Here is a 15,411-nt window from a genome sequence, read left to right as displayed (position 1 = left end):
GTACTGGGAACCTCTGAGCTCAGGCCAGTGCAGCAGCCCGATCCTTCCAGGGAGTTGCACTGAGCCCCCATGACTCCCTAGCAAGGTGCATTTGGAGGGCTTTGCAGAGTGGCCGTGAGAACATTCGGGATAACCCAGGCAGCAGGGATCTGGAGCCCACCTGCCCTTCCCTGGCACTCGCCAACTGTGTGACCCAGGGCAAGTCCTCACTCTGTTATGAGTGTTATGAGCCTCAATTTCCATGACTTTGGCCTGGAGATGGTCACTTCTCCACTGCTCAGTCAGGGTTAGCGCAAACAGTGCAGGGGGTACCGTAGCCTCCAGGCTCTGCCCTTGCTATTTTAAGGTTGATCTTACAAGGAGACCCATTTTCCAGATAAGAAAACAGGCTCTGTGTGCTTAGATGGAACTGGACCAGCCTTTGAACCCAGGCAGTCTGGCTCCGGAGCTGGTCTTTTAAGCCCCTGGCTACTAATCTGATGCAGCACACAGCAGCCTCTTTTTACCATTCACACCAAAGCCTGAAACCTGGGCTGGGAGCCGTGCTGTGCATCCACAGCGCCTTGGGAGTGCAGGGCCCTGGTTTTGTGCTGAAGAAAGGCCTCTTTGAGGTGGTGTTCAGTGTGGCCTGTGGCTCTGGGTCTTGCATTCCAGGGATTTTTGGCCCCTGATTTGGGCTTGGCAGCCATGGCCTCATTGTTCTGCAGTTTGGCAGGAGCCCCAGGATCCGGGGACAGGCGGCTCCCTGTGTTACCCGGAGGTGCCTGCACGCATGTGCCGTGGATCTTCGCTCTGTTCCCCAAGCCTTTTCTCTCCAAGTACCTTTTGTTGTGATCTTCTCACATTTGAACCCCCTAAGAAGGGTCTTCTTTTTTTTTTTTTTTTTTGCAGAACCGGGGATTGAACTCAGGCCCTTGCACTTGCCAGGGAAGCGCTTATTCCACTGAGCCATCTCCCCCGCCCTAAGAAGGGTCTTCTGATAGCAATGTGTGGTTTAAAGGACTTGGATCTCACTGGGGTGGAACAAGCAAAAGCAAATCCCCTGTGATCCAATACCCCTGAGAGTCCAGGAGGCCGCAGAGCACTTGGAATGAGAAAAGTCCTTGGAGTCGGCAAGGTCTGGGTCTGAACTCCTCTGCAGCTTCCCAGTTGAACGGTGTTGAACCCTCCCTTTTTGATCCTCAGGTTCCCTGCCTGCAAAATGGGTCTGTGAGCAGCCCGGCAGGTGAACAAGGACATGGCCTACCCAAAGGCGCCAGACAGCCCCCTTTTCTCTCCTCACTCCTTCCCCTGGGATTCTCCTAGACAATGCCCTTCCTCCTGTCACCCCCAGCACAGTACAGCAGCTGCCATTCGGTTCTGCACAATAACTCCCCGCAGCCTAGAGCTTGACAGCAGAGGTCATGTGCAGAGGGCAGGGTCTCTGGGGGCTCCCGTCCATCAGGGCTCTTTGCAGGCCCCTGTCTTGGCATCAGTGTGACCCCACTTCTGAGCACAGTGAGGGTTCATTCCATGGGAAGCCAGCTGAACAGGAAGGTGACCACTGATGCAGGGAGTGTGGTGGCTCAAGAAGGAGGTGTAAGGTCAAGTCCTGGGGCTGGAGTGCAGCGCAGGTGCCCTCACCCCCATATTCACAGCCAACGATTCATATCTAGCACTTCATAAAAGAAGAAGGTTCTGGTCCTGGCCCTACACCCTGTGATCCATGTGCCCTGGGGAAGCCTTTAACCTCCTTGTGCCTCCGTTTCCTCAGCTATATAACAGGCCAATAATAACAGACCTTGTCTCTTGGGGTGTCAAGGCTCTTGGGGTGAAGTGCCTATAGAAGGGTCCAACATGATAAGGGCTCAGGGCTTCTTTGCTGTCGTTGTCATCATCATTCTTGTTTCTGGGGTGGCTGGTCCCTTGCAGTGGCCGTGGTGAGCTCCTCAGAGTGCCCTGTCACTGCTGCGTGACTCGTGCAAACACCTGCCAGGCTTCTCCTGCCCATATCCCAGCTGGCAGTGATTGGGCAGAGTCACACTCAGGCCCACTGGGGCCGAAGGAGGACAGATGAGGGAGACGGAATGCAGGGTGGATGCGTCAGCTCCCAGCCGGTGGGAAGCCCAGGCAGGAGGCCTGGGGCAGGGGAGTGATCACGTGTGGGCCCTGGAGATCCTGGAGCCTTCTGAGATAGAGACGGAACCTTCTTCCCAAGACAGCTCTCTGTCCTTTCCCCAGCGGCCTCCCTAAGGGCAGAGGACGGGTGAACACGCCACCCCGAGGGTTCTGGGGGTACAGCCCGAAGCAGCTGCTGAGCCCACAGGAGTCTCTGGTTTCATCTTGAAATTCATGCGCATTTTACATTCTGCTCCTGGTTTGTTGTCACACACTTTCCCCCCCAGAGTCACAGCAGTGCCTCAGGACGATGCTGATGCTTGGTGTTTATCTGTTTATCCTGGGGCTTTCTGTACCCCCTGCTCCTTCCAGTGTCACCCTGGAGGCATGCGGCGCTCCACTGCAGCCCAGCCAGATGGCAGGAAGATGCTGAGGGCGCCTGGGCCCATCTGCTCTGGGGGCCCTGTGGGAGACAGGCTTGCAGGTGGCAGAGGCAGGGGTGTGGGGACATGTGAGGCCCCCAAAGGGTAGGCACACCCCACGATGCCCACCACATGACACCAATCTGAAACTGCTCTGCATGCATAGAGGCCAGGTGCCTGCCAGTGCGTCCGTGCCCAGCAGGACAAGCCATGCCAAAGGCATGCCTGTGTTGGTTAGCATCACAGGCAGGAGACCACCTGGCCATGCTTGGCAGGAGGTGACCCCTGCCCTGCAGATGGCCAGCCAGACCTCCCTCTATCCCTGAGTCCTGTGCTTCCACTGTCAGCGCTGTCCTCTGCCAGCCTCCCCTCCTGGCCTCTGTGTTGTGTGACAGAAAACTGTTTTACTCCAAGCGGTAGTGAGGGTGTGGGAGAGGCCTTCCCAGTGCCTCAAGAAGAGTGCTACTGGATGCAAGTTATAGGGCCCAGGAAGCCTGAAGGTCACATTCAGTGGGTCACTCGGGGGTGGGTTGGTGGACAGCCTTTGACACACAGGAGAACTCAGAGCCACCAGGGACAAACTGCAGTGGGAAAGGTGGTCTCTGACCAGGCATACAACAGACGTGCGACCCACCCGGCTGGGTGGTGGGCTGTCTGGGGTGCTTGGGTGCATGTGCTGGCGCGCTGTAGTTTGGGGTCCCCAAAGCTCGTGTGTGGGAGTGTGATCATCGAGTGGCAATGTGAGGGGTGGTGGGGCTTGAAGAACGGAGCCCCGCGAGAGGTCCTTTGTCACTGGGGACATCCTTTGACAGGATTAAGGTGCTTCTAGGGGGGCTGAGTTAGTTCCCAAGGGATTGAGTTATTGTAAAAGCCCAACTCTGGCCCCCAAATTGCTCTCTGGCCTCCTGTCTAGCCACGTGATTTCCCTTTCACATGTGTCATTGGACTGTCCCGTACCATAGGTCCCCATGGGAGCTGAGCCCACTTAGCGCCCGGCCCTTGAACCTCTGGAACTATGAGCTGAATCAGCCTCTATTCTTTAGAGAGCCTGCCTTATATAATGCCTGCATGGAATCCCAGTGCTCTGGGAGACTGAGGCAGGAGGATCACAAGTTCAGACCCAGCCTTTGGCAGCTTAGCAAGTCCTTGTCTAAAATTTTTAAAAATTGGGGCTGGGGTTGTAGCTCAGTGCAGAAGGCCTGGATTCAATCCAAGGAAGGAAGGAATAAACGAAGGGAGGGAAGGAAGGAAGGAAGAAGGGAAGGAAGGAAAGGTGGATGAGCTGTCCCACCTCCTGCCTTAGGTATCTTGTTATCTTGTTAAAGGAAGAGAAAACACACTAACACAGATGATCTCCTAAATTGTGGTTTCCAGTAGCCAACCTGGAGCCAAAGCCCCCTGCCGTAGGGATTCCGTAAGGTGGGGTTCCAGGAGCCCCTGGAAGGATGGGGAAGAGGCTGGATCAGGCTGCATCTCTGCTCTCACCAGGCCCCCTGGAGTGGGGGGTCATGTCAACCTGTGGTGGGGGTCTGGCTCCCGTGTGCACCCCTCAGACTTTAGGTGACTAGAAGCACCCTTTTCCTGGGACTTCTGGCTCCCCGGGGGTGCAGCTTGGAAGAGGGGATCACATGGGATGTCGAGAAAGTGACTGGGCTTGTTTTCCATTGCAGCTCGAGCCCTTGTGAGGTTGGCATGCAGGATGGCAGGACAACCCAGCCACATGGCCCATGGAGGGAGCCCGAACAACCTCTGCCACACCCCAGGGCCTGCACACCCGTCAGACTCACAGGTAAGCCTTCTGTTATCCACGGTGTTCCACAGAGCCTCCAAGGGACAAGGTGATGGCCCCTTTCTCTCATGCTGTCAGGCACTGGAGGAAGCCCCTGAGCACCCCAGACAGGACCTCTTGGATGCTTCTGGTTATGGGCAGCTCATTACTCAACATAGCAAGCCCTTTATTTAGGTCAGCAAACTCAGAGAAACTTCTCTGTGCCAGACTCAGCTGGGATCCAGCCCGGTGCACCCCGGAGCAGGGTCCACGTGATGGAACAGATTTTTGCAGGGGGGATCAGGGCCCCTGGCCCAGTGTGGATTGCAAGGAATAGGTAGAACTTTCCTTTTTACGCCTCCTGTTTTCTTGTAACTATGCCCCGCCCTCTGGGCCTCATCTAGAACAACAGCTTCTGGGCACAGGGTCTCCTTGTCCCTCTCTTGACTTCTCCATGGGTACCTGGAGCGCTAGGCATGTCAGGGAGCTTTTGTGCTGCTGTGACCTGCCAGCCCTCCAAGCCTCAGGCAAATACTGCTGCCTCAGAGACTTCCTGTCCCAACCACCAGTGTGTGTGTGTGAATGCCGCATGGCCCTGGTCACTCCTAGGCGGCTCCTGGCTCCAGTCCTGCTTCCTTTCTCCTGGATGCAGCCTTGTGGGAAAGATCAGAAACCAGCTGAGGAAACTGGGGAGGTCCCTGGAGTTCTAGCAAGGCACCTGACCCAAATAGCGGCCCAGAAAGGCTTCCTCATGGGAGAGAAGGACAAAGCTGACAGGGCAGGTGAGGCACCTTGGCTGGGGCCAGGTACTTGGGGTCCAGTGACAGCCTGGAACGATGGCAAGTTCTTGTCTCGGGTTGACTTTGGGTTCCGAGGCTATCAGACCTAAGGTAGGGGGAAGCTCAGAGTCAGCCATATTCCTGAAACAAGACTTAGAATGAAGCCTCTGACTTCCTAGTTCTGATTGGAGGACTTCAGGGTTGCTATGGACGGTTGTAGAGGCTATACACTGCACCAAGGTGCCTGGGCAAGGAGGCAGGTGGATCGGAATTCCTTCTTCCAAGCTCGTATTCTTACGGAGCCATGCTCCGTGGTGCACGGCTGCATCGGCCTAAGGGAAAGGGCGACGTATGAGCCCGGGGATACGGTATGCGCTTGCGTGTGCGTGCGCACAAGCTTGCAGAGAGCCCATCTATGCTCTGTAACTCTCCTTGCCTGCTCCTGGTGGGCTGCAGGGCTCATTTCCTGGGGAGAATGTGGCGATACGTCCTAGAGGCAGAGGAGTCCACCAGGCCCTGGTGCAAGTAGGAGGAGGCAGCGCCTGCCTGCCTACCCGGGGAATGTAGCGATTTGTCATCTAAACCATTCACTAACAATTGAATCCCCCTTGATTAATCTCCTAGAATCAGCCAGTTGCATTTCAAGCAATTAGGGTTAATTACAGCCTCATCTGGCAGAGGAGAGAGCCCCATAATTATTGTGCCACAAAGTGGGGAGGCGGTGGGCCGCAGTGGCAGCCATGTCCCTGGCAGCCCGTGCACATGTTGGAGTGGGAAATGACACAGTTAAGTATAATTAGACCCGATTCCTCAATGTTGGGCTACTTTGGACAGCACCGTCAGGCATAGATGGCCCTGGTCCCACCAGCATCTGGCTGGCCAGGTGTACAGATTTGGGCCCTGGGCCATGTGTGTGCTGTGCCCGTTCTGGGGTAAACCAGGAGGGGACAGTCAGGGCCTTCTTCTCCGCTCCTGAAGCCTTCTCTCCCTAAACCCCATCTGGGGAGATGTCCCAACCAAATATCGCCAATTATAGGATGAAAACACCGTGAGCTGCTTTGATGTGGGCCAGGCTGGGCTCCCTCCTCAACTCCAACCCCTTACCAGTCCAGTGATGTGGGGTAAATGATCTCCTGAGCCTCAGTTTCCTCATCTGTAAAATGGTGATAATTATACCTCCCTTATGAGACAGCTGTGAAGAATAAATGGGATGGTAAACTGTAAACAACCAATATGGTGCTGAACGGCACAAGTGTCCAGAAAACCGTATGTCATCAATTTTTTTTTTTTTTTTTTTTTTTTTTTTTTTTTTTTTTAAAACGTATGTCATCAATTTTTTTTTTTTTTTTTTTTTTGGTTAAAAAAATTCACAGTGTTCATAGTCAAAGATCTCAGAGCTGGGTACTCACCTCAATACAGAAAGATCAGGGCCGGCCAGATAGCTCAACAGACTAAAATGCCTGCTCAAGCAGAACCCAGCGGCTGGGGTTCAATCTCCCGCGTGCTGTGCCAGCCCCGCTACCAGGGCGCGCTGAGAGTGCGATTAAGACTGGTTATGGTGGTACACGCCTGTAATCCCAGTGCTTGGGAGGCTGAAAACAGGAGAATCACTATGAGTCCGATCTATGTAGTGAGACCCTGTAGACCCTGTAATAAATTTTTTTTAAAAAAAATCCAACAAACAAAAACCAGAAAGATCCTAAACTGCAACTACTCCAGCTGTGGTCTTTGTTAACCTTCTAGGCCCAAGGCTCGTTGCTTGTCCACTGCAGAAAGGCTTCTAGCCTGAGAGCATTAGCACATGAAGATAGATTTGCTGAATTTGGCAGAGTCATATGTGAAATCCTTACACCCTTAGCAGAATGAGACATACCACTTTTATTAGGATTTCTAATGGATGCATGCATGGAATTGAGAAAGAGGCTTACAATGCCCAGCCAGGCTTCATGATTTGAGCGGTTTGCGTGGCGCATTCTCATCAGGAACGAATTACAAGGCTTGGCGACCCACGGGACACACATGAATTTCCAAGAAGGGGAAAGGTGTTCTTGCCTGAGAAGCCCTGGATAATGTGTCTTCCATCTGGAAAGTCTTTGGAAACCTGCTCGGGACTAGCCATGCACTGTTCTGTTTGAAGAGAAGAGTGGGGGCAGCTGTGTGCACTGCAGAACCCAAATTCTGTGAAACTTTTCCCCCAAAACATGGGGGCTTGCATAAGGTTTAAGGACCAAATACCAGTGGCCATGAAATTGAAGGGTGCTTGCTAATGGTTCAAATTCAGCAAATGTTTGTGTCCTTTTTCCTGGGGGCTTTTCCTGGTGCCTAGTACCTGTAGTCAGGGGCTTAGTCTACTGGTGGGTCCATGTGTAGATAGATAAATAGGTGTGCTGAGGTAGCAGCCCCATTAGAGGGTGCTGAGGAACCCAGAGAATGGGAGGGTGCATTTGGTTACATTTCTCATGGCTGGGACATAGCACCTGACACCCACAACCAAGGGAGGAGGTTTAATGCTGGCTCATGGTCTCAGGGGGTTGAGTCCATGGTTGGCAGGGTCCAAGAGAGGAGGTCATGACAGAGCAGAACACAGGGGAAGCATCACACCCTCCCCAGGCACATTCTTCTTCACAGGCCCCCTCCTAACAGCACACCCAGCTGAGAACAAGAGTGGATGTGTATAGAGCCCTGTGATCCTGTCCCTCTTTGGGACCCTCTCAGTCCTGTCACCTTGGTGATTAAGGTTACCCAGAACGGGTGGTTGGTTCTGCCTGATGGGTGATCAGGAGCTTGGGACAGGACAAGGAGAAGAGAATATTCCAAAGAAGAAAGAAATCAGTCATACACCTGAGCTGAAGCTGCAGGGTCAGCCAGCTTAGATAAGGTGTTCAAACACCTCAGCTAGGAGGAATGAGGGGGTGTCTCTGTGAAAGAGCTCAATCCACATCCACACTGTATCGTTAGAAATTGAGTCCCAGTGGATGGAGCGCTTATTGTGGATTTCATTAGACAAAGGGGATGATCTTGTGGGGAACCCCTACAGTTGAAATGAGTTTCAGCTTGTCATTGGCATCTTCTGTGCTGAATGGGTAATGGCTTCCTGCCTGGAGGGCCCACAGAGGGACCCTAGATTCCAAGGTAGAATAACAGTGATGCGGGGTCAACTGGCAGTCTGATGCCAGCACGTGTTCTGGTCTCCTCCCATCTCAGAGAAGTGGTGTTGTGCTGGTACTTCATTTTGCAGAGCAGGATGTTGAAGTAAGTCACCTACCATTTTCTCCTGAGGAACAGAGTCAGGATTCCACCCAGGTCTTGTGTCGCTGGGTCTTGGAGAGGGAAGAGTGGAACCTGGTTTGAAATTAGCCAGCTTGTGCGGAGCCAAGCAGATCTGGCCTCTGGGTGCATCTGACAACTTGGACTCTCTGTAAATCCTGCCCTTCCTCTGTGCAGGGCAGCTTTAAGGCGCATCTCTGTGTATTCACACACCCAGCTCCATTAAGAGTTCCCGATACGCAGTGTCAGATGTCTTTAAAGGTGAAATTCGTTTACAGGAAATGTCATTCCAATGAAATGTGCTTTTTAAAATCATAGAAACGGTTGCCTTAAAATTAATCATGCATTGCAAATATCAGGGAAAAAAAGACCCATCCAGTGTAAAGATGATTAAAATTCAGGTCAGAAGTCTGACTTAGTCAGGCTAAATTTTTTAATGAGATTTCAGAAAATTAATTGGGCGAATGCATTTTTATTCTTTTAACATGTAATTTTATGCTTTTTTTTTTTTTTTTCAAAAAGGATTTGTCAATGGTTGAGGCTTATTGTGGTTCAAACATTTTAAACTCAAATTAGCAAAGGTGGGGGGTGTTTGTGGCCTGATGTGTTCTGACTTGGAGACAGGGCTGGGCTTCTCTGAGCTGTCTGAGTGGGGCATCCTATGGTGGTCCAGCCTCACCCCCACCCAGGCCTCCAGTTTGTGACCCTCGGCCTGAAAAATCTGGCAGCATGTTGAGGGAAAGGGAGGGTGGGGAGAGAGGTGACGCAGGACCTCGGCTGTCCTTGATGTCTGTTCTCCAGGCTTCTGCTGCTGTCCAGCTCATTGTCCCCAGGATGCCTCTATTGTCCTCTCTCAGATCTGGATGCCTCCCATGGCTCTGTCTCCTCCTTGGGACCTTGGTGACAGACAGCAGAGTGGGATGGAAGTTGCAGGGCTGCTAACCCTGTGTCCTGCCCCTGGCCCCAAGGCTCAGCTCTACTCACTCAGGGAAAGCTGAGGGGCTCAGCACCCTAGGCAGGAGCACCAGGATCGGAGAGGCCCTGTGGTGCAGCCCCTGAGAGCAGCTGGTAGCATCGCCCTGAAAGGGAGGCCCGGGCCTCTGCAAGTCACCCACAAGTCTCCGAGGTCCTTGCCAGCCGCGGGTCAGCAGAGCCTCCATGGTTCTTGTTGTTGTTATTGTTTTCTTTTTGAGACAGTCTCACCAGGCAGGTCAGGCTGGCCTTGAACTCACTTTGTAGCCCAGGCTGTTTTTAAACTCTCAATGATACTCCTGCCTCAGCCTCCTGAGTGCTGGGATTACAGCACCATTATACCCCACCATGCCTGGCCTGTCTGTGGCTCTTTGCAGTACTGGGGACTGAACCCAAGGCCTTCACACTGAGTTACACCCCAGCCCCTGTTTTATTTTTTGAGACAGTATGTCACTAAGTCACTAAGTTGTCCAGCCTGGATTTAGACTTATGCTCCTCCTGCCTCAGCTTCCCAGAGCACTGGGATCACAGGCATGTGCCTCACAGCCAGCCTAGTGATGGTGATTATAACCATAACCCAGAGCCCCCGTACTTACCCTGGGCAAGGCCAGCCCTATGTCAGCCCAGCCCCAGCCCCAGAAGTAGCTGCTGTCAGCGGCTTCTTTGTTCATTCAACCTGAGCAGTCCTAGCAGCAGCGATAATAACTTACCTTCTGCCTTTCCTCTGTCAGGCCCAGGGTGATTTCTTTATTAGCTTATTTACTCCCTGGGGAGAGAGCACAACTTGCCTACAGCCGGAAGTGGAAGACCCAGATCCAAACCCACTCCTCCCCCTAGGTACCAGGGTCTTAGCTGGCAGAGCCACGGTGGTGTTGCCCCTCTGCCAGCTATGCCCTGAGGTTGCACTTGTAGTCCAGGAACCAGCTCAGGGTCTCAGCAGAGCAGGGGACAGTAAGCAAGAGGTGACCCATTTTTTTTTTCTTTTTAAAAAATTTTATTTATTTATGTGTGTGTGTGCGTGTGTGTGTGTGTGTGGCCAGCTCAGCCCACCAGGGGGCGGGCTGGCTGGCATGTGGTGCTGGGGGATCGAACCGTGGTCCCTGGGTTTTTGCTAAAGCTTGTTCTAAGTAGGTGCTTTAGACCACTGAGCCACTTCACCAGCCCGAGGTGACCCATTTCTAAAAGGCCGTCACAGTTAGTCCACAGTGACCCTTTGGGGTCACCGTGTCATTATGGTGGGAGCTTTTTTCTGCCTCACTCCCCCAGCAGTTGAGCACCCCAAGACTCATCACTTGTGTCACCTCCTCGAGTCCTCAGAGGAATCCTGCAGCTGTCTTCTTGTCCCCTGAATGGGTGCCCAGCCTGGGTCACTTGGCTGCCAGGGCAGGGTAGGGATTGCATGGAGACCCAGCAGGGAGGCCTGGCCTCTAGGGCTGGAAGACAGTGTGGCTTTTCCCCTTTCAGTTGGGCCAGGGCTCAGACAGAGGCCTGCAGGGACGGGATGCCACCCCAAGCCTCTGTGGGCAGTGGTGGCCTGTGGAGCCGCTGGACTGTGTCCCTAGGAAAGGAGGACTTGTCGCAGCTACTGAGCTGCTGTAGTGAGCTCAGCTTCCTGCCTCTAATTAAGCAGAATGGGTTGTGACAGGAAATGCAAATCCCAGTCATCCATGTGCAGATGTTCGGCTGCAACCCAGCCCGACCAAGGACCAAGTGTCTCCCAGCAGCACCTGGAGCTGCACAACTGGCGGCTGGACAGAGTGATCACTGAGGACTGACTCCAGGCAGCCTCCCTCTCCTCACTGGAAGAAGCCTGGTGTCCCAGAGTGAGGGCCCTTGGAGATCACGTCCCCCAACACCTTCACTGTAATGTGAGGGAGACTAGGGCCCAGAATAGAAGGGACCGATGCCATCCCTTGTCATGAAGCCGACTCTAGATTAGACAATCAAGTCTTCCCACTGCACTGGGCAGCTATGTTATGTGCCTCGCTTTTCTTATTTACAAATCTGGATTAAGGACCTGTGTTCCATGCTTTAGGAGATTTAAGTCACTTGACATCTCAGGCACAGTGTCTTGTGTTTTTTTGAGTCTAGTTCTCCTGTTGAGAAGCCACCTTGGCTTTTCCAGAGAGGATGGCTTCAGGTGCAGCCCTGGAGGTGACAAGGCCTGGGCCCAGACTCTTATTCAACCAATACACCTGGAGCACTGAGTGGGCACAGGAGACACGCAGGGGACCTAGAAAGGGGCCCTCTTCAGAAGCTCATGGTGAGGTATAGGGAAGGGCTTGAGGAGCAGAAAGCAGCCAGCTGTGGGGGGCTGGGGGAGGACCTTAGTTCGGGGCCACATTGTACAAAGGCTTGGGCACCAAGCCTTAGTCACATGCTGAGGGATCTGGAGCAGGTCGCTGCATCTCCTTTAAGCCTCAGTTTCCTGAAGTGGGGATTACAATGGGGCTGCTCAGAGGAGCCTGCAAGGTGGAGCAGGGCCAGCTCAGTAATGTGAGCTCCCCTAGGCAAGTGTTCGTGCATATGAAGAGGAATTGCATGGTAACGAAGCACAAACTTGAGGGGCTGAGGCAGGAGGCTCAGCCCTCTCAGGGCTCCTTGATCCAAATGTCTGTGTTACAGGTATGGGGGTGCTCCTGAACGCACCCCAGGACCTAACTGAGTCTGCCCTCCTCTTGGATAGTTTGGGCCCAGATTTGAAAACTACATGTTCATTTTAAAAATTTAGCTGCTTCACTGAGTGTAATTCTAGACTCTGGGAGGCTGAGGCAGGAGGATTACAAATTCAACCCCAGCCTAGGGAATTTAGTGATTTAGAGAGACCTTGTCTCAAAATTAAAAAAAAAAAAAATTCTAAGAGGGGATGGGGTGCTGTGGATGTTAGCTTAGTGTGAAGGCCCTGGGTTGCCATCAAAGAGAAAAAAACAAGAAAAGGAGCTTAGCGTGGCTGCTTGCTGTACCTGATGGGAAGCTTGGCATTTCTCCTCCGTCTGACCCCACACTGCTAATACCTATTTCTGCACACTGCAAGGGACCAGTACAACTGACACCTGGTCTGCGTCTTTATGTCACCACCTGGCTGGCACACCACCCCATCAGTGATCCCTGCCTCACCACAGGGCTGTGGCAGGAAGGTGACAGGCTCTGTCCAGAACCATCAGGCAGGACTGCACAGAGCTGTGGGCCTCCAGGCTGCCCCCTCCAGGCCTCAGACTGCCTCACTGGCCAAGCATAGAAGTCCCGGGGCTGATGTGGCCACCAGCATGGGGCAGACTGAGGTGCTACGGCCACTGTCTCCTCTCCTCCCTCCCAGGCCTTTCCGATGGGGCTTTGCTTACATGCTGTGGAGGACCTGCTGGCCCTGCAGTCACTGGGAAGCCGGGGAGGAGTCCTCAGATGATCTAGAGGGCGCTGGGCTGGTGGGAGCTAAGTACCCTCCCTGCTCCTCCTGGTGTGGCCCAGCGTGCAGCGCGTGACAGGAGGTGGGGAAAACCCCAGGGAGGCTCTGATACCAGGTGCCCAGGAGATTCGTTCCTTCCTCTTAGGGGATGTGTTTGAAGGGCACTGGGTCCTTGAGGTCTCCAGCTGCCCAGTCCCAGGCCCTGGACCCAGCCCGCTGGTCACTGGTGCCCTTGTCCTCCACAGAGGCACCCGAACACCCTGTCTTTCCGCTGCTCGCTGGCCGACTTCCAGATTGAGAAGAAGATAGGCCGAGGGCAGTTCAGCGAGGTCTACAAGGCCACCTGCCTGCTGGATCGGAAGACAGTGGCTCTGAAGAAGGTGCAGGTGAGCCCACAACCCCACGGGTCCCAGCTGCCTCGAAGGAGCTGGGCTCTGCCCTGGCCAGCACCTCCCTGACGTCCGTGAACTGGGCTTTAGAAGCAGCTCCCCAGCTATGGAGAGAACCCAAAGACACAGGTTTAGGGAAGCTCATTGTGAACCAGAAAAAAAAAAAAGAAGGAAAAGAAAAGAAATAGAAATAGAGGGGGGAGCAAACCGCTCGGGCCCCCTTCCTGTCCCTCTCTCAGACACGAGCTTTCTTTCCCTCAATAAATACATTCTGCTTATAAAAAAAAGAAAGAAAGAAGAAAGAAAGAAAGAAAGAAAGAAAGAAAGAAAGAAAGAAAGAAAGAAAGAAAAAATAGAAAGGCATGGTGGTACATGTGGGTAATTCCAGCCCTCCTGAGACAGGAGGACAGCCACAAATTTGAAGCCAGCCTGCATTACAGAGAGAAACTTTATCTCAAAAATCAAAGCAAAACCAAAAAACAAGTGCATGTTGAGAGCCTGCTATGTACTGGAACCTTCCCAGCAGCCCCTGGGTGGGGATGATGGTCCCACCTTCCAGATGAGGACAGTGTTGACTGAATGCTTCCCAGGCCTCAGAGGGATTCAGATGGTGTCTGACCAGCCCTGTGCCAGCACTCGTCACATGGTCCCGGGCTCCAGAGCACCCACCCTCCACATCCCTGATAAGTGGGAGTCAGGCCAGGACCCACGAGTCCTCCCAGAGCTCCCTGGGCCCCTGGATCTGCCCCTGTGTCTCACAGAGTGGGGTGAACAAGTTGGTCACTGGAGGGGGTGGATAAAGCCCCTCGCTGTCCCCGAAGGTGTGTGCTGGACCTCCTAGGGACTCCTGCGCTCTGTCTTGCTTCTCTGAGTCTCTGATGGGGCTGCCGGGGCTGCCTTTTCTGTGCCCGCAGGTTGGGTGCTGGGGGAATCCAGAGCTGGGTGCTGTTCCCAATCTCATGGGGCCCACACTATGGCACCGTGAAGTCAGGCTGGTGACCTCGGTGAGTCGCCAGATCCTCTGGGCTCAGCGCCCTCCTCCGTGAGTCAGCTACGGTCACTCCTGCACCGTGGAGCAGTCACAGGGTTCTGCGTGATGCCGTTAACGTGGCGTCAGGCTCCCAGTGGGCACTCGGGCAATGGGAACTCTTGTTCTGGCCACGAGGAGGGGCAGAGCCAGGAACCGTGGTGCCTGCTTTTAACCACTCTGTCTCTTCCTCTGCCCAAGATCTTTGAGATGATGGACGCCAAGGCCAGGCAGGACTGTGTCAAGGAGATCGGCCTTCTGAAGGTAAGCATCACAGGCGGTGAAGGTTGGGTCAGCGGTAGGGGCAAGGTTGGGGTGGTGGCAGTGTGGGAATGACAGCTGTGAGCATGGGTGCTGAATAGCACCGGGTGCTGGGCCCAGTGCCACCTGTGGTGAAGACAGGCTGGAGGCCACTGGCGGGGTACTCGGTGTTCCCCCCAGCAACCTTCTCCAAACCAGGGCCACATGGCTTTGACAAAACCACCAGGCCAGTTCAGCAGACAGAACAAAGGCTTTGTACTCAGGGCACTGGGAAACCCCAACATCCCCAGTGGAGTCAAGCCCTGCCTCACATTACCCATGGAACTTTATTTGAAATAGATCACAGGGTAAATGTACAAGCTAAATTTATGGTGTGTAAGTGTGTGTGTGTGTGTGTGTGTGTGTGTGTGTGTGTGTGTGTGTGTGTGTCTGGCTTAGCCCACCCTAGGGGCGGGGCTGGCCCAGCATGTGGCACCAGGGATCAAACTGTGGTCCCTGCACACTTGCCTAAGCTTGCCTAAGCAGCTTAGACCACTGAGCTATCTCAGTGGTACAAAGACTAGAGCAGAAAACTGGGGCCCTCACTTGGTGTGGTGGTACACACCTGTATTCCCAGAGACCAGCCCCGGGTGTGTAGTAAGTTCAAGCCCAGGCTGGACTGCACAGCCACACCCTACTAAAAAAACCAAAATGGAAAGAAAACAGGAAAAATGGTTGAAACCTGAGAATCCTAACTGGTGTCTTAGCAGGATACAAAGAGTGTCCCTTAACCATAAAAGGAAAAAATGGTCCATTAGATTCATCAACAGGAATAATTTACGCTTATCACAGCACCATCCAAAAGTGAAAAGATGGGATGGAAAGAAACAGCAGTGACACCATGTCTGTATACATAGTGTGTTCCTCAGGTCCCACTGAAAAGGCAAAAGCCCAGTGATGGGGCCGGGGAGATGGCTCAGTGGAATAAGCGCTTCCCTGGCAAGCTCAAGGGCCTGAGTTCAATCCCCGGTTCTGCAAAAAAAAAAA

General features: G+C 53.5%; 1 protein-coding gene across 5 annotated transcripts in view; it reads left to right on the top strand.

Moving 5' to 3' along the window:
- Nek6 (NIMA related kinase 6) overlaps positions 1-15,411 on the top strand; it is a 69,101-nt gene that overhangs the window by 33,536 nt on the left and 20,154 nt on the right. For 4 of the 5 annotated variants that reach the window (XM_023701638.1, XM_023701639.1, XM_023701637.1 and 1 more), the window contains 3 exons: positions 4,190-4,308; positions 12,954-13,094; positions 14,326-14,388. In XM_023701638.1, the coding sequence (XP_023557406.1) occupies positions 4,219-4,308; positions 12,954-13,094; positions 14,326-14,388 (294 nt within the window). In that variant the 5' untranslated portion in view covers positions 4,190-4,218. Of the gene's footprint in view, positions 1-4,186; positions 4,309-12,953; positions 13,095-14,325; positions 14,389-15,411 lie in introns of those variants that run through there. The other variant, XM_023701640.1, reaches the window with a different exon arrangement.

The sequence above is a fragment of the Octodon degus genome, unplaced genomic scaffold (assembly GCF_000260255.1).
Source record: "Octodon degus isolate 3935 unplaced genomic scaffold, OctDeg1.0 scaffold00138, whole genome shotgun sequence".
Lineage (NCBI taxonomy): Eukaryota > Metazoa > Chordata > Mammalia > Rodentia > Octodontidae > Octodon > Octodon degus.
Note: the sequence above shows the minus strand (reverse complement) of the source record. Positions and strands in the feature narration are given on the sequence as shown.